The sequence below is a fragment of the Chelonoidis abingdonii genome, chromosome 5, assembly GCF_003597395.2.
Source record: "Chelonoidis abingdonii isolate Lonesome George chromosome 5, CheloAbing_2.0, whole genome shotgun sequence".
In the NCBI taxonomy this organism is placed as follows: Eukaryota; Metazoa; Chordata; order Testudines; family Testudinidae; genus Chelonoidis; species Chelonoidis abingdonii.
This window is the reverse complement of record NC_133773.1, coordinates 125,096,707-125,115,097: the sequence shown is the minus strand read 5'-3', so window position 1 is coordinate 125,115,097 and position 18,391 is coordinate 125,096,707. Positions and strand designations below refer to the sequence as shown.

Sequence of the window (18,391 nt, the reverse complement as noted above, 5' to 3'; positions counted from 1 at the left end):
GAGTTAAGATGCTTTTTTCCACTTAATTCATAATCAGTGCTGAGTGTCAGAATAGCTGTTTATTTATGTTTCATGGCAGTCAAAGTAATGTTAGTGACCCTTAAAAGTATATTGTAGACATTTAATATAGGTATTTTTTATACATTTTTTCCAGGGTGCCTTTGTTGCTGTTCTGGATTTTAAAAAGGCTTTTTGCATAAATAAAGATTTCTTCACAAAGAAGAAAGTACATGTTGTACATGTTGTACATGTACAAGAAGTACATGTTGATTGTACTTTTGTGTAACCTTTTTTACATGTAAAGAGAGATTTCATGCTAACCCTTTCTGTTTTGTTTAGGGAACAGCAGTTTTACAGTCTGGAGTCTTACCAGCTCTCCCAGGTAGGAGCCCATTTAGTTGATTGGTTTGCTAAATACTATTTGTAATCCCAGTTTGCCAAAAAGGTGGGGAGGGGGGAGGAGAGAGGCAAATTGAAGACCAAATCCTGCAGTCTGTAGGATTGTGGACCATGTAAAGACTGTACATTCAGGACTGAGTTTCTTTGTGGGAAAGGATTCCCCCTGCAGCTGGTTATTCTAGTGCAGTCTGTATGATTTACATTTTTGTAAAATGTATTAAAAACCTATAGTGTCTTTAATTGCTGTTCAACACAAGGCATAGGTTCACAAAGTTGAAAAAAGTGTTTAATTTAGACATAAGGTTGCTCAAGTGCATTTCCTACCAATACAATCAGTAAGGTCATGGTTAAGGCTCCAGTAGCATCCAGAGTAAACTCAATTCACATGCCTTCCACCCAAACTCATTCATATCCCCAGGCACCCGAAGACTCTTCACCTCCATAATGAGCTTTCTTTTGCTGTGCACATAGAACCATTCATATTGTACACATCCAAGTCCTCTAAATAACATTCAAATGCATAAGGCCAGATCCTCCATTGTGGAACTACACTGATTCACAAAAGGTGGAAAAGAAGCTACAAATCTGGCTCACAAGATTAACTATGACCTCAGGTTATTTAGGTAACGCCAACATGTTATGTACTTTTGCATGGAAACTATGTCTGTCAGTAAAATATCTTACCTTCCCTAAGGTCTCTAATTTACCATATTGTTCCAGCACCTTCTCTTTCAGAGAAAGGTATAACACGATCTAATGGTTGGAAGATGAAGCTATACAAATTCAGACTGGAAATAAGGCGTAAATTTTTAAAGGTGAGATAATTAACCATTGGAACAATTTACCAAGGGTGGTGGTGGATTCTCCATCACTAAGTATTTTCAAATCAAGATTGGATGTTTTTCTAAAATATATGTTTTAGGGATTATTTTTGGGGACATTCTATGGCTTGTGTTATACAGGAGATCAGAGTAGATGATCATAATATTCCCTTTTGGGCTTGGAATCTATGAATCATCTCGATCTCTGATAAGATTTCATCTTTATTATCTGAAAAGAGTACAGTCAATCTGGGGTATATAGCACCCCCCCCCCCATGTTGTCTTTGGTGAAGACAGTTGCAAAGAAGTTGTTTAGCAACTCTGCAACATCCTTATCTTCCTTAACTGCTCCCTTTACTTCCTGGTAGTCCAATGGACCCACTGGTTTTGTCCCAGGTTTCCTGCTTCTGATATACATAAAAAAACAAACAAACAAAAAATTGTGTTTACATATTTGTTTCTTATTTTACGCCATCTATCCTACTTCTAAAGCTTTAGCAGCTGGATTTTATGATATCAAGAGTAGATTGATTCTAGAATGAACGAATCAAACAGTTTTATTAGCACCAGACAGTCTTTCTAATGAAGATCACTTGTTGTTGGAACGATTTGCATTATGTAAGATGTAGGAAATTCATTTTGACCCATATGGCAAGTCTTGTTCTCTGTTACTGCAGTAAAGTCAGTGGAGTTACTCCAGGTTTATACAGGTGTAACAGAAAACAGAATTTTAGAAATTAGAGGTCTGCTTATGATGGAAATGTTTATAAAATAGAAAAAATGAAATTTAAACTAATTAAGGACTAAAATTCAGCAAGGCCTCTCATTTGTAGTTGCAATTTTTAGCTGCAGTATTTGGGTTGCCATTATTTCAACCTGCAAATGAACTATAGGTTCAAATAATAGCACAAAGACTACTTACTCCCTGATTTTGTGTGCAGAGGAAGTAGTTGTCTAAGTACCAGCATTTGTACCTTCAGTATTTCGCAGGAGCACAAGATATAGGTGTAAATTGCATCTTCAAAAAGGATCACTTGATTGTGGGAACTTGCACTTTTTATCTGTGGTATATTTTCATCTGGCGAGTATTTGTATTTCTAATTGCCTGATTTGTGCCTGCTGTCAAGTAGGTAGAGGTACGCACACACACAGATTTGTGTTTACAGTTAATGTGCAGATTTCCTGGGGGCATGCTGGGCCAGCAAAAAGGGAGACCACCCTCCTTGAAAAAATACATCATACTTTTTGGCTTTTTTGTATAGTAAGCACTAGAACATTTTATTTAAGCAAATAGACATTTTCTTACATTGATGATAGAAGTTATGGAATAATTCCAGTGCATGGCAGGAGGATATAATACCAAGGGCTGGATTGTTACTCTTGTTAGTAGTACCTTACTCCTTGAGAAGTTACATTGAAATGAATGGGTATAGCAAGGGCAGGTCTACACTATGGGGCTAAGTCAACCTAAGTTATGCAACTCCAGCAATGTGAATAACATAGCTGGAGTTGACGTACCTTAGGTCAACTTATTGTGGTGTCTACATCGTGCTAGATTGACGGAAAACTAACCCATTGACTTACCTTACACTTCTTGTTCCGGTGGAGTACCGGAGTTGATGGGAGAGCAATCAGCAGTCGATTTAGCGGGTCTTCACTAGACCTGCTAAATTGACCTCTGGCGGATTGATCACCATGCATCGATCCCCTGGTAAGTGGAGACAAGCCCTAAGAGTACTGCTTAATGTGATTAATGGTGTAACAATCTAGCCCCAAGTAATTTAAAAGTCAAACAGAACTAAAACAGAACTTCAACAGAACTAAAACAATAGTGGAATTATTAATGGGACCATAATAATATAAATGCATGCAATGAAGCTGGCAAAAGGAAGAGTATGCTGTGGTTTTGCCTCTGACTATATTTCAACGTGTTATCTTTTAGCAAAGAAAATGTAATCATAATGAGAATATAATGGCTGTATCTACAGGAAATGTTTGCTCATCTAAGCAAAGCAAATCTAATAGTACATTATATAAATCCACTGATGTAGTTCAGAAGTTCAAGATGTTCATGAGATGAAGAATTCTGCCATAATTTAAAAAAAGTATACATAAAGAAAAACCTTGTTGGAATTATAATAATTTTTGCAGCAGAGAAAGAGTATCACCCAACATTATTATAAATGTGCAACTAAGAGAAATTTCTTTGAAAATTTACAATTTTCTCCCTGTTATCCATCTGAACACAAGGAAAATGGGAAACAGATGCAAAGCTCTCTCAATTAAATATTCACCTAGTGAGAAAATAGATCTTTCCTTTAAAGAGTGAGAAGATTTGAAAGTCATCGACACAAGCAAAGATGCATGGCAAGAATATTAATTGAAAATGGATCAATATAATTCATCATCTGAGAGAAAGAAGACAAAATCAGCAAGATAAAGAAAAGTGATGATTTGAATGTAATTAGTGGGCAAGATATAGAATGTGTAATAAAGGTCCGAAAATGAAAGAATGGCAAAGGAAGGTAAGGACAGTTTTATAGAAGTCCAAACAATCTTTTTTTCTAAATTATTCTTTTATCTACCTTTTATTTTCTTAGCCTCCTTTGTGATATCTTCATCTCTACTTTTTTTATAACTGCATCTTTGGAATTTCTTCTTAAATTTTATATAAGAAACCCACATGACTTCTTTCTCAGTGTCTAATCTTTATTAATCTCAGATATTTCCTTTTAAAGTATTGTCTTTGTATTTGCAGACTCATCAAATGTAACTGAACCTGATGTGTTGCAATGCTTTGGAAAGTAATACTATCTGGATATCTTGCTTTCTTCATCTTTAATCCAGGTCACGTGCTGAAGATCCCTTGTTATCCAACCGTATTTCAAAGAATTGTATCAGGCTTAGGGAGCCTCATTAGTGCTTCCCCACATTTCTTTATTACCTATATTTTTTGTCTCCGTTTTCATCCCTTGCCTTTCTTTTGCTGGTGCCAGACTAAAGACCGTCTCTGACCCAGGAGTTTTGAGAAAATCACTTAATTTGAGGTAACTGATCTAATGAATTGGCCAAATAGGCCATGCACACAAAAAGCCATGGTGCAAGATGTACACATTCATGTGTACAATTTGTGTATGTAACTGCATGCACAATTCTGTTACCTGAACATGCAGCAACCCAATTAGTCACATGCCTGTTTCTTTGTGCATCTTAATCCTCAATTTACATAAACAATTGCACTCACTATGCACATAAATACCTTGCACAAATGCAAAGACATCTTTGCAGTGCTATGAAGTTCTCTGTGCTCTATAAAACATTTCTTTTGCTAACCACTTCAGTTTTGAATAAACAACTGGAGTTACATGTTCAGCTACCAGTGGCCCGAACACAATAGGTTAAACATTTCTCAGTTAATTGCTAGTGGTTACGTATAGTGAACAGTAGATCCATTAGCTTAAAAAATATGTATTTAATTCTAATAACAACTCAAACATGCTGTGGAAGAAGTGTTCACAAATATGTCAATGAATAACACTTTTGTTCAAACGTCTTTCAAGATCTGCTCCTAAGTGCAAAATAACCTGGTGAGATGAATAATTTAATTCTGTTTCAAAATCATGTGTTCTATCTGTCGTAAAAACTTCAGCAAGGCTGAGCAGAATGAGGTGGAAGTAGACTCCCTGGAAAACTTGGTTCTGCTGGAGTTGCAGGATTAAGATATCCTGAACTCCCTTATGGCATTGTGATAGTATCCATGGGAGGGGGCAGAATGGAACTGTTCCCTGTAGGTACATGTGTGCTCAAGTAAGCAAGATGCCTCCAGGAGCCAGTAGTGCTGCCATAGAACCAACTTTGAAGAAGGAGCAGCATCAAGTCCCTTCTGATTAGGGCAAGCTCTGCTGGCAAGTGCTGAAAAGGACAGGTCAATATTCCCTCCACCTCCTCATCTTTTGCAACAACTAGCACAAGCGGTGACCCTAGCCTTGCATAGGATCTATGTATTGGGACAAAGCTGTGGTGGCCTCACAATTGCTGCCACCACTTTTTACACTCATAGGAGTCGGACATAATTTTGCCTTCATTTTTTAATTGACTGTGCAAAATCAGGAACTTAATTAGAACTGTAGCAGATAATCCCCCCTAAAGCAGTGAATCTGAATATAATTAGGCTTCATCATCATTAAAACTTTTCCATTTCTTCTGTGTGCAGTTCCCTTTTTTCATCTTTCCAATGATCAGTGTAATCTGCATCACTACAGAGCTTTCTCCACATGACAGCTCCTTTGCTTGTTATACAAAAGCTGCATAAAGCTTAACTTGGAAATGTTCTGGAGGATGAATATGGGAATAAAGTCAAAACAGTGCCATAGAATGGAATGCACTGAAATGTCAAGATGCTAATTATGAACATGGTATCTTGGTTAAATTGTTCTTGTGTAGATAAAGAATGGAAGAGAGAAACCCAAGACAGCTTAAAATGATGTATATAACAGAGAGGGAATGAGTGCTGAAATTAAACCAAAGTAGCTGGTAATTTAGCTCTTATGAGGAAGAGGAAAGAAGAGGCTTTTTAGGAGCACCTCTCTTTTACTGCAGAACTGTTCAGCCTCGTTCTCCTCTCCTGAAGCTAGTTACTGGTGTACCTTCATTAATTTCAGAGGGTTTTTTCCTGACTTAGATCACTGCAAGAAAGAATCTGCCACATGGTGACTTGGTGGCCACTGACAAGGCTGAAGGTAATTTATAATTCATGAAAGCATGGCAGGAAATTTATCCCCAATCCTTGAGGTGGGGGGAAGATACAGTAGATTGTAATATTTTATTGGATCATGTAGTGGGCTGGTCACCCAATTCTGCCCTGAAGGGCTTGAAAGCAGCCCTGGAGAGGGCTGCAGCTCTGAAACCTGGGCTGATGGGGAAGTAGCCACAGCTGGGCCACACCCCAATAAGGCCTCAGCTGGCCCTTATAAGAGGGCAGTGGACCAGGCGCACAGACTCTTCTCTCTGCTTTCAGAGAGAGAAAGGCCTGGCTGCTGGGAAGCTCAGGGTACCTACAGTAAGGCAGGGCTGAGGAAAGCCCAGAGGGGCTGGGGAGCTCCAGGCTGGCAACTTCCCAGGCTGCAGGGCCTTGTCCAAGGCCCCATAGAGGTACTGGGTTGCAGAAAAAGGCAGCAGGTCCAACCCCCCACTTGTCAGTGATGAGTGGCATACACTGCAATCTGCCCCAGGGAACGGGGGCTAGCTGGTGACTGGCAGTAGCCTTACACTGAGGGAAAGTGGGGATAGGGCATGGGGGTTGCCCTAAGTGGAGGAGACCCTGAGATTGAGGGATTACTGCCAGAGGGGCAGCACCCCAGAGAAAGGGTCACCGGGGTTCCATGAGGGACATGGAGCCAGCGGAAAGGTAGATCACTGGCCTGTAGAGGGAGCTCCGGAAGCTGGATGAGCTAATTCCTGACAGACACCACCAGGAGGCGCCACAGGGGTGAGGCCACATGCTTACAGACCAAAAAAGGATTATATTTTGAACATTGTCCACAGTTAATATGTCATCCTTGGCAGTGATAGAGATTCAATATAGCAGAGTTTTATGATGAGAAATTGATTAATAATAAATAGTCTTCTGTCATATGACTTGCTCTTGCTTGACTGTACTGAATCTTATGCAAAGACAGTTAAAATTCCTTTAGAAAAAAAAATGAGCTCAGAAAAAGTGTAGCTAAACCGATACAGAATTTTAATCGGTTTATATATTTTATTTAAGCGCTAAATCTTGGCCTGAGTGCACATCTGAATAATGGGATCTATATTGGGGCAAGAAGGGAAGGAGTCCTTCCTATAACACATGGGCACTTGCAGAATCACTCAGTGGCTGATAAAAGCAGCAAAGAATCCTGTGGCACCTAATAGACTAACAGACGTTTTGGAGCATGAGCTTTCGTGGGTAGATACCCACTTTGTCAATGGCATGTAGTAGAAATTTCCAGGGGCAGGTTATATATGCAAGCAAGCTAGAGATAACGAGGTTAGTTCAATCAGGGAGGATGAGGCCTGTTCTAGTAGTTGAGGTGTGAAAACCAAGGGAGGAGAAACTGGTTTTCTAGTTGGCAGCCGTTCACAGTCTTGTTTAATCCTGAGCTGATAGTGTCAAATTGCAGATGAACTGAAGCTCAGCAGTTTCTCTTTGAAGTCTGGTCCTGAAGTTTTTTGCTGCAGGATGGCTACCTTAAGATCTGCTATATGTGGCAGGGAGTTGACGTGTTCCCTACAGGTTTTTGTATACTGCCATTCCTAATGTCTGATTTGTGTCCATTTATCCTTTTCCGTAGAGACTGTCCAGTTTGGCCGACGTACATAGCAGAGGGGCATTGCTGGCATATGATGGCGTATATTACATTGGTGGACGTGCAGGTGAATGAACCAGTGATGCTCATGCTCCAAAATGTCTGTTAGTCTATATGGTGCCACAGTATTCTTTGCTGCTTTTACAGATCCAGACTAACATGGCTACCCCTCTGATCAGTGGCTGCTATTTCATCTTCAGAGTGGAAGTAGAGCCCATGGTTCCTAATCCCTGCTGTACGGGAGTCAAAGGGTGATGGAGCTGTGACTACACAGATAAGGTGCTCTAGTAGTCTCCTGCCTCTATTCCCAGCCTGCCCCAGCTTCCGTAGTGCTGAGTTGCAGGAAGCCAGCAGATCTCAACTCTGTGGTGCACACAGATGCAGACTGTTGTGTACCAGCATGGTATGGGTGCCAGAGTTTTTCCTTTAAGGAAATCCATTCTCATGACCTACATCCTCAGCCTACACAGATCCTGGACTTGGGGTGCATCAACATTTTTACAGCAGACGTATCTAATGCACTTTTGAAAATACATATGTCAAATACTGCACCTAAAGAGAGGCACCTGAGATAGGAAACACTGAAAATGCCAGCCTTAACGCCTTCCAAGGACTGAAGGACTGGACCCGAGAGGGTTAATCAGCATGGGGAATTTTATATTCTTTATATATGATAGAGACCCCTGCCTGGCTTTTCCTGGCACCACAAAGCACCGTAAACTGTTTAAATCAGTGGTCCTCAAACTGAGGTTGCCGCTTGCTCAGAGAAAGCCCCTGGCAGGCCGGGCCGGTTTGTTTAACTGCCGTGTCTGCAGGTTCGGCCGATTGCAGCTCCCACTGGCCGCGGTTTGCCGCTCCAGGCCAATAGGGGCTGCAGGAAGGGCGGCCAGCAAGTCCCTTGGCTCGCGCCACTTCCTGCAGCTCCCATTGGCCTGGGACCATGAACTACGGCCAGTGGGAGCCATGATAGGCTGAACCTGCGGACGCGGTAGGTAAACAAACTGGCCGAGCCTGCCAAGGGCTTTCCCTGAACAAGCAGCGGCCCTAGTTTGAGAACCACTGGTTTAGACAATATCATGACTATGAGATACCCTTAAAAATGTGTACATTTTTGAAAGATTCTATCCTATCTGGAGAAATTCCCCATTATAAAGATGGGGAATATTTCAGAGTATGGCAAGATTGCTTTAGAAATGGTATAAATGTTTGCAGGTGTCCGCGGATTTGTGTGCCATAGATACACACCCAATGTTTCCCCCATCCTCAAACAGTCACAGTGGCACAGTGCTTTGGATGCTCTATTATGTAAGGTAACATATCTCTTCAAAGAAAGAGATGAAAGAGTTTTCATCTTATTTAGTGATGTGCTGAGCAGATTTAGGTGCCTCACCTAGTTTTAATGCATCAAGAAACACAACTTTATCTTGGAACTTAAACTATTTTCTTTTTCTGTAGGTTATGACTTTTCCAGACAATCAGGCAGTCTAGACATTCAGATCTTGTTGCCTACATTGTGAATGCAAACAAGGAGCTTGTGCACATAAGTGCTTGTTTAGCATGTGCACATTCCTATTCAGTGGTCATCACATAGGTGGCAAAGTTGGAAAATTTAACTTGTAAGGCTCAGTTTATAATATTTGTATTTAAACCTCCATAATCTCTCATTTGTTTTTCTGAGATTTTTATGCATTATCTATTTAAGTGCATACACAGCAAAACGTTCTGCCTATTAAAGAGTCAGCATAAAGGACTGACTACTGACATGAAGCTACAAAGCGGGCCAGCCAGCCATTTCAAATCTTGATTTTTTTTGTCATAGCTGCAGGAGCTAGATGAGTGCAATTCTATGCATAGAATGTATGTGGACTTGATTTTCACAAGAAAAATGCTTTAGAAGGGTACCAATTCTTTGTTCCATATTAAACATTTTTTTCCCTCTTAGCATGAAAAGTAAAATATAAGCAGTTTACTAAATGAGCTAATGCATCTGAACACAAGGCATGGCAGAGTCAGCCACACTGAAAATGGACAGCACCAAGAACTGTGAAAAAACAAAACAAACACCTCATATGAAGTCGCTTGACAGAAGAGCTTGGTGGTGGAAAGGGGATGCCTGTCATGGAAATGGCTGCTCCAAATTCTTGAAAATTTACCCTGTCAACCAGCTCCTCTGATTTGCTGCATTGTGTATCCTTGTGTCCATAACCAAGAACAGGACATACCATATGTATGGTTCTAAAGAAGCAAGAAGACATCACATCCTGTCTCAATAGACAATGTATTTATTTTAATGTTCTCCATTAGCACAAGTCGATGTAATGTGGAGTTCAAAGCCTTATGAAAAGAGTCCATATGAAACTCCACAACATACGTACATCAGTCACCAGATTAAACCCAGTGGGTAACATCAGCCTGACCATAAATGGATTCAAATATTTCATTTTAATTGTTTATTTTCTCTTTTTGGTTCTTTTGTACAAACGTCAGGACAAAGTGTCTTCTTCCACAACTCATAGAATGTTGCTCAGAAGTCCACCTGCCCTGCTGGATGATTCCTGTTGAATTGCACTCAGTTCCTGATTAAACTCACTCAGCTCAGTTTTGTGATGAAGAGGAAAATGAAACTAATTCCATTGCAGTTAAGAAACATCTGTGTCTGTCTCTCCTAAAACATTGAAACTGTTATTTGCATAAAGTTTATTACAATGTCTTAAAGACGCACAGAGAAGCACATTTTAGCCTCTGGGAAGCTAGGGGAGGAAAGAAAACCAATCACCATGAAGACATAGCTGGTCATTCCCAGGAGGCCAGACTGTGAAACCCTTTTTCACTCTAAGGAATATTTACTCATGTGAGTATTTCCATTGAAACCCATGTGACTGAGTGAATAAGTGCTCACCAGAGTGTATAAGAACTCTATAATCTGGCCCCATGTGAGGGATGTTTTGTTTTTTTTTAAATCCAGTTCCTCAGTATTAGATTCTTTTTAAAATGTGTGTTGTGGCCTCTGGTTATAGAGTACATACATTTTGTGTGCATAGGTACACAGCTCGACAAAAATCCCAGCATTACAGTACTTGTGAAGTATTTGTTCACTACCCTTTGATCTGTATTCATATTTGACTTGCATCATCTTTGTGTTGCTTCGATTTAGCATGATTCCGTGGTTATTCAGCTTTGTTTGACAGTCGAATATCAAGAGCCCTGCTTATTTTATATAATTTCTTCACAGTGAGAGTAAGACATGTTTGGCTATTTTTAAACTCTGTCTCAGAGACTCAGTGGCTCACCTCTTCAAGGAATCTTCATAGTTTTAGGAGATGATGATAATTCTACACCATCTACCAAATGCAGTCTCCTTCTCCCAAACTGCACACAGTGCAGCTGTTCTGTCACCAGTAGTGTAGTATTAAAAAAACTACAATAAAGGGCATAGTCCTCCGCCCTTACTGAAACTGAGCAGCGCTTACACACACACTGGGATTATTTGTGTAAGTGCAACTCATCGTGAGTAATGGTGTCCACAATGAAAAGTGTAAAGAAAACAGGCTCTGTTCCACATTGCCTAAATAGATCTCATAATAACAGTCTTAACAGGTTATATAACTTGGAAAGTGGTATAAATCTGATGTATATTTCTACATCAGCACCATATTTAGCAATTCTGGATTGATGGAGAAACGGTCTGGATAATCTACTTTTCTTGTTATCTTGTTTACTGTCTTATTAAATAAGACAGTAAAACTCTGAACAATATTTCATTGGAGCAAGCGAGGGCTGGATCCAAATCCACAGAAGCCAAAACCTGTCCCTTCCCCCCTCTATTTGTTGCTTATTCATTGCATCATGCCTACAATTGGATTGTTTTGGATCAGGTCTGATGAGACATTAATTTACAACACAAGTTTTGAGGCTAAACTATTCCAAAGATACCGTTAGGGTTGCAGCAGCAGCAATTCACAACTTTGGATGTGATTTGTCCCTCTGACCCACTCTGAGTAGTAGCTTACTCTATGAGTAGGCCCATTGATTGCGTGAGTAAGGATGGCAGATTCTGGCCTGTGGAAACTTTTTGGAGGGGTTCTTTGTTCCAAAGAAACGACACAGAAGAATTAATTTATATAACAACAATTACAAGATGAGGATTTCAATGAACTGAAAAAGGGAGCTAGTAGAACAAAGACCTCCAACGACAAAAGCAATCTTGTGTTTCTTACCAATGATTTTTTTTTCCAGAGTAATTTATTTGGAAACATTGACTGTGAATGCGTGGGCACAGCAGACAGCTAATACTAATGAAGATATTTAGCATTAATGTGCAGATTTCTCTTAAAAACAGGTGCTTCTTCTGTCATGGCAGCTTCTGGATCTCTGAAAGTACATAAAGGGCACACTCTGCAAGCTGGTAAGTATAATGAGTTAAGTTCTGTGTGTGTGTGTGTACATAAAAGTGTGTAACTTTTCCCTTAAAAGAAAAGATTTTTAAAAGTGATATTTAACAGTGATATTTTCTGATGTGATCCGTATTATGGCTTATTTTTCCATTCAATTTGCAGATGAATTAATAATTTGTTAGAAACAGCATTGATAGGTGGGATAAGTTTCGAAAAGGCAGTGACAGGTGGGATGTGTGCCAAAGCGCAGGCACTAATCCTATTCATGTCAGTGAAATGCTGCCAGTGTTTTAACAAGTGGCTCCCACAAACGTTTTCCACCTTAGCCTGTTTTAGATCCTATTTACTGGCGGTGAGGGCCATTTAAAATATATGTCACTGTAAAAATGAAGGAGGGAGGAGACAAAACAAGGGCAAACAAGCACATTAATCTGGAATATTTGTAGATGAAAACCTAATGCAAGTATATTGATAGTATAGTATATCCTTCCAATTGCATAGTTTTGATTGGGATAGTGTGTGAAGATTCTGTAGAGGGAGCTGGGGGGTATTCTCCCTGGGGTATGCTTTGAAAACACTTGTGATGTGGTGCAATGTGGTCCATTCCAAAGATGACAAATTTCCTGTTCGCAAGCAGAATCATCTCTGGGTGGGTTGGCTTAAGCAATTTCCAGGGAAGAGGCAAACTCCATCCCAGGGAGGGAAATCATCCTGCCATTCTGGTGGTGGAACTTTAATGAGGGCCTTCCAGGAGCTCCCAAGATCAACCTCCCACCCCTCACTGAATCATACACTCAAGACTCGATATTGCTCCTATTGAAGTTTATGGCAAAACTCACATTTACGTCAACAGCTGTCACTTGAGAACTTTTAAAAATGTTAATGCTTATTTCCTTGCAGTTGTTCTCATCAGAAAATACGAATGTCTTCTAGTTGGCCTGTTTTTCAGCATTGTTATTTAGATTGTGCCTAGAAACTGAAAGAAAGCAATTGTGTACTTTTATCACCATCCAATTTACTAGCTACAATGGGACCAAATATGTTGGAAATTTTTCTATGTTCTAGGTCCTAAAGGTGGTTTTGGGTTCATGGCGCCACCTGCAGAGCTTGGAACTTCTACTGGCCCTGAAGAACCTGGTGAGTAAACAGAACTTCAACCAATTACATCAAAAGGTAGTAAATTCACTTAAATATATCTACACTTTAAAGAAGAATTCTTCTGTCTACCTAGCTATCACCTTTGAGGAGGGTGGTTTTACTATAGTGACAGAAAAACCTTTCCCATCACTTTAGTGTCTACACTAGAGCAGTGTAACGTTTGTAGTGTAGACACACACTGAGGGTGGTGTCTGTTATATTTCATGGCATACAAACAGAGAAGTTAGATGAAAACATAAAATACTCTTGCTGGAATGTTGCAACCTATACTTGCTTATAATTCAGAATGATAACATACAAGAACCCCAAAACACAGAGCAACAAAGCAGGCTGCTCCCTAAAACAGAGAAGCGCAGTTCATCCTTCCTTACTCTAGGCCAGGGATTGGCAATCTTTGGCCTGCGGCCCACCAGGATAAGCCCCCTAGTGGGCCAGGCAGGTTTGTTTACCTGCTACGTCCACAAGTTCGGCTGATCACAGCTCTCACTGGCCGCAGTTCGCCGTCCCAGGCCAATGAGGGCTGCGGGAAGTGGCGTGGGCCGAGGGATGTGCTGGCCGCCACTTCCTGCCACTCCATTGGCCTGGAGCAGTGAACTGCAGCCAGTGGGAGCTGCGATCGGCTGAACCTGCGAACGTGGCAGGTAAACAAACCGGCCTGGCCCGCCAGGAGGCTTACCTTGCCGGGCCGCATGCCAAAGGTTGCCGATCCCTGCTCTAGGCTATCTGTTGGAATACTGACTCTGATCATATGCTCCACTACAGAGCCTCCTGCCTGCAAGCAGCACCAGGAAAATCTGAGAATTTAATGTGATAGATCATAATTTTCATTACACCACAGTGCCTGTAAAGGGATCAGAAACATGCCAACAGCAAGAGAAAAGTTTATGCCAAAATACTGCCCAGAAGTCTCAATAAAGCATATCATTCCCCTCCCCCGTGCCCCAAAAACCATCCCATCTTCCTCCTTTCTATATGATTGTTGACTACGCCATCCTTCCTGTCCCCATAGCTTGCAGTCTCGGTTGCAGAATCTCTTAATTTTCTCTTTCTCACATCAAGGCAATTGCCAAATCTTGCCAATTCTTCTCCCACAATATCTCCAGAATTCAAATGTTCCTTATGGTCTGTTCATGTCCAACATATAGCTCCCACTTTGGCTAATTTGAAACTCCTATTCCTTAGTCCCCTCATCTTCCACCTCCAGTTAATCCAGAAAGCTGCTACTAAAATAATCTTCCTTTCATGTTGCTCTGACCATCCACCCCACTTTCTAGAATCTCTCTGCTGTTTTTGTCTCTTTATAATAATTGTAACTTATCTCCTAGAGCTGGAAGGGACTTTAAAAGGTCATTGAGTCTAGCCCCTGGCCTTCACCAGCATGACCAAGTACTGCTTTTTGCCCCAGATTCTTAAGTGGCCTCCCTCAAGGATTGAACTCACAACCCTGGGTTTAGCAGGCCAATGCTCAAACCACTGAGCTAGCCATCCCCCTCTCTCAATAACTATTATCACTTTTTGACCCAAGTGTTTAGCCAATTTTCAGGATCAAGTTTGGTTTTATTAGGAGGAGAAAATGGTGATGGAATCAGGTATTTCTTTGATGCACTCCGGTTTATTTACAAATAATGTACTAAGTCAAGTTTACTGAACACAGTAGAAATCCAATAACAGGAGACAATTTCTATGCTCACAGTTATAAGGCTCTTTCAGCCAGTTGCTTACCCTCAAGCTTTCCGTTTAGCATTTTTTCTCAGGGTTACACTACTAGTGTTTCTCTGGCTGGGCCTGGGGCTTCTATCATCTTTCTCTGTGCTTTTCTGCTGCTTCTCGCGCACACAGCTCCACCCATTGATACATTGGTGGTACCACTCTCTGTAGAACCCCTTGGGCCACCTAGTTCAGCTGCTGCGCCAGGTGGGTCATGTACCTGTGCTTTGGATGTGGCTTCTACTGTTTTAGCTATTTGGTTCCATGAAGGAGCTTGATTGTTACATTTATTCTAAATGAAGTGCAGTAGTTAGTTACCCCAACCAGCTTCAATGAGGTTTTCTCCAACCTTCCAACATAACATATATATGAACAGTTCAAGATTCTCCTGAGCCCCAACCTGATCAGGTCCACAGTTACATACATTAATTCTTTAGGGTGAAGACCCGTTGTGTCTTTTTTCTGCTGAGCATTTCTGTATAGAACATTTGAAGGAAATGTTTGCTCTTATTAAATGGATTATTAGTAGTTATGAACTTCAGTCATAATTGTATGTTAATTTTTTTAGGAGGGGCAGTAGGTTATTCAACAGATCTACCTGTATCTGATCGACCCCACAGTGAGACAACAACTTATGTTAATATTCCTGTCAGTCCTACATCGAAGAAACAGCTCCACTACATGGAACTGGAGCTTCAAGAACCTAGCACAGGCATAAGAGGTAAGAGTCTTTAAGTGGGTCATTACTACTACTAAACACTAACAAATGCAAGCTGTGTGTAAACCCAGAGGGAGGTCCTGTACTCATGGCCACCAGCTGCTTGTGCTGGGGTCTGCCTGCAATTGTCAACATTTTATTAGGGACACCTCTCCTGCTAAGCTGGGACTCTGGAGGCTGCTATGTCTCTAGCCCTTGAAGGGTTGTGCTTGCCTTTTATTTAATTTTTAGGTCTTATATAGCACACAATTGTCAAAACCCCCCCGGGGGTTAGGTCAGTGGTGTCCTCTCCATTATACAGATGTGGAAAGTGAGTCACATAGGCCCAGATCCGCAATGATATTAACCACCATTGGTTTAAATGGAAATTAGCAGCTAAATACCTTTGTGGATCTGGCCCAGAGAGCCTAAGCCACATTTTTCAAATGTAGGTGTATAAAGTTAACCAACTAAGCCCATATTTAGGCACCTATATAAAAGTAACCTTATTTTCTGATGCACTGAGAACCTGCAGATCTTTAGGGCTGCAGGGGCTCATCACCTATAGATTTAGATGTCTCTGGCAGGCAAAAAAGAAACTAGTGTTGATGCTTCTTAGAGATGCAAGCCCCAGAAAGGCCCTACTAAGCTTTTATGCCTACCTGATTCTGGGCTGCTCTGGTATCTAGCACTGGCCTGGCCTAATTTAGGTAGCTCAGGGTCCACTGCACTCCTCTCCTGCCACACACAGATTCCTCTGCTGCAGTGATGTTGGTAGGGCCTCCCAGAGTAGTGGGTATTGGCATTAGGATGCCATTAAGATGAATGGGACTTCAGCCCTTTCAGAGCAAATGTTTCAGGCTGTCTGCAGACTCAGGCAGATATCATTTCATTGCTTGTACTTGATTCATAGTTTCAAGGTTTTCTTCATGTCTATGAGGTTTAGAGACTTATAACAAAAGCTAAGAACCTGATGTAATTTCATGACTCCAGAAACTGGGGCCCTACGCATGGACCTATAGGACTTGGTTCTGCAAGGTTCTGAATACTCTGGTATGATCCATAAGAATACCCATACTAGGTCAGAAAAATGGTCCATCTAGCACAGAATCCTGTCTTCTGACAGTGACCTGCGCAAAATGTTTCAGAGGGAATGAACAGAACAGGGCAATTTATTGAGTGATCCATCCGCTGTCACCCAGTCCTCCATGAATTTACCTCATTATTTTTTGAACCCAGTTATACTTTTTGCCTTCATGGCATCCCCTGACAATGAGTTTCACAGGTTGATTGTGCACTGTATGAAGAACTACTTCCTTATGTATGTTTTAAACCTGTCACCTATTTCATTATGTGAGCCCTGATTATTGTATTAGGTGAAAGGGTAAATAACACTTCTCTATTTATTTTCTCCACACCATTCATGCTTTTATAACCTAAGTTGTCTCTTTTCTAAGCTAAACAGACCCAGTTATTTTAATCGCTTCTCATGTGGAAGTTCTTCCATATCCCCAATCATTTTTGTTGCCTTTCTCTGTGCTTTTACCAATTCCAATCTCCAGCAAAGCACTTGAGTATGTGCTTAATTTTAAGCTCATGTGTAGTCCCATTGACCAGTGGGATTACTCACATGCTTAAAAGTAAGCATGTGATTAAATGCTTTCCTAGATCAGAGGACCATATACCTTAATCTGGCTCTGGCTACTCAGCCCCTTGCATTATTAACCCTTTGGCACCTGAGAATAAATCATAAACACCATACATGGAGATTTGGAAGAGTAATTCCCCGTTCAGATAAATTCCCTTGAGAATTTTGCATGTTATTCCTTGTACTCAGGACTGACAATTTTCCCTATAAGATCTTCAAGAATTGAATTTTTAAGCAATTTTGGGTATGCGTGTTTTGAAACTAGTTTTGATTAAACAAGTTTATAACGTCTAAGTGTTACCACTGTTTCTCTATGCCTATCTAAGGTACTAATCTGGCCCCTATCACTGTGTAGTATCTGAGCACCTCACAATCATGAATGTAGTCATCTTCACAACACCACTGTGAGGTGCTGTTACTGCCATTTGGGGATGGGGAAATGAGGCCCATAGGTCTAGATCTACAAAAGGACTTAGGCCCAAATCCTCAAAGGTATTTAACTCCTATTGAAATCAGGATCTGGCTTTCCATCCTTTAACTACCCAGCCCTGAGTTATGTGCCCAGGCTCCATTTACAATGAATGGGGAGAGTTCAGTGCCTAAGAATCGGATTCACAGAAGCCAGCACTCAGAGTGGGGAGCTGCCTAAAGTAGCCAGTAAGAAATGCTGAGGAGAAAGGCATTCCTTAAGCTCCACCCCAAAAAGTTAGTTAAAAACCTAACTCTGGGAGGTGTCTATCTCCACTTGGGACTCTCAGCTATGAGTGCTCTCCTGAAGTTGGGTGCCTAAGGTCAGATCAACCCTTTCTTGGAAATAAACAAAGGGGAGGTGACTTCCACTTGTGCCCAGTGCTGGAGCACTCACCTGGGATGTGGGAGACCCAGGTCCAAATCCCCACCCTGTCTGATTTAGAGCAGTGGCTTAAAGATGGGTCTCCTACCTCCCATGTAAGTTCCCTTAACCACTAGGCTGTTGGGTATTCAGAAGTGGCTCTTTCTCAATCTCTCCTGTTGATTCTGTTCAGCTTATAACTAAAATATTAATTGAAGCAGGGACTGGAACCTGGTTTCATTCCTCTCAGATGTGTCCCCTAACCACCAGGCTATAGAGCTGTTCTTGCTCTCTGCTTACTTAGCCACTAAGCCCCTGTGAGTCAGGGAGCTGCTCTATGCCAGCTGGCGGAGGACACACCATTGCTTAACTCACAACAGGCCTGACA

At 41.1% G+C, this 18,391-nt stretch overlaps 1 protein-coding gene across 1 annotated transcript in view; it reads left to right on the top strand.

Annotated features, from left to right (window-relative positions):
- DOK7 (docking protein 7) overlaps nt 1-18,391 on the top strand; it is a 105,041-nt gene that overhangs the window by 81,323 nt on the left and 5,327 nt on the right. Inside the window, 4 exon segments of the mRNA XM_032788641.2 lie at nt 340-382; nt 11,907-11,972; nt 13,027-13,098; nt 15,395-15,547. Coding sequence (XP_032644532.2) covers nt 340-382; nt 11,907-11,972; nt 13,027-13,098; nt 15,395-15,547 — 334 coding nt within the window.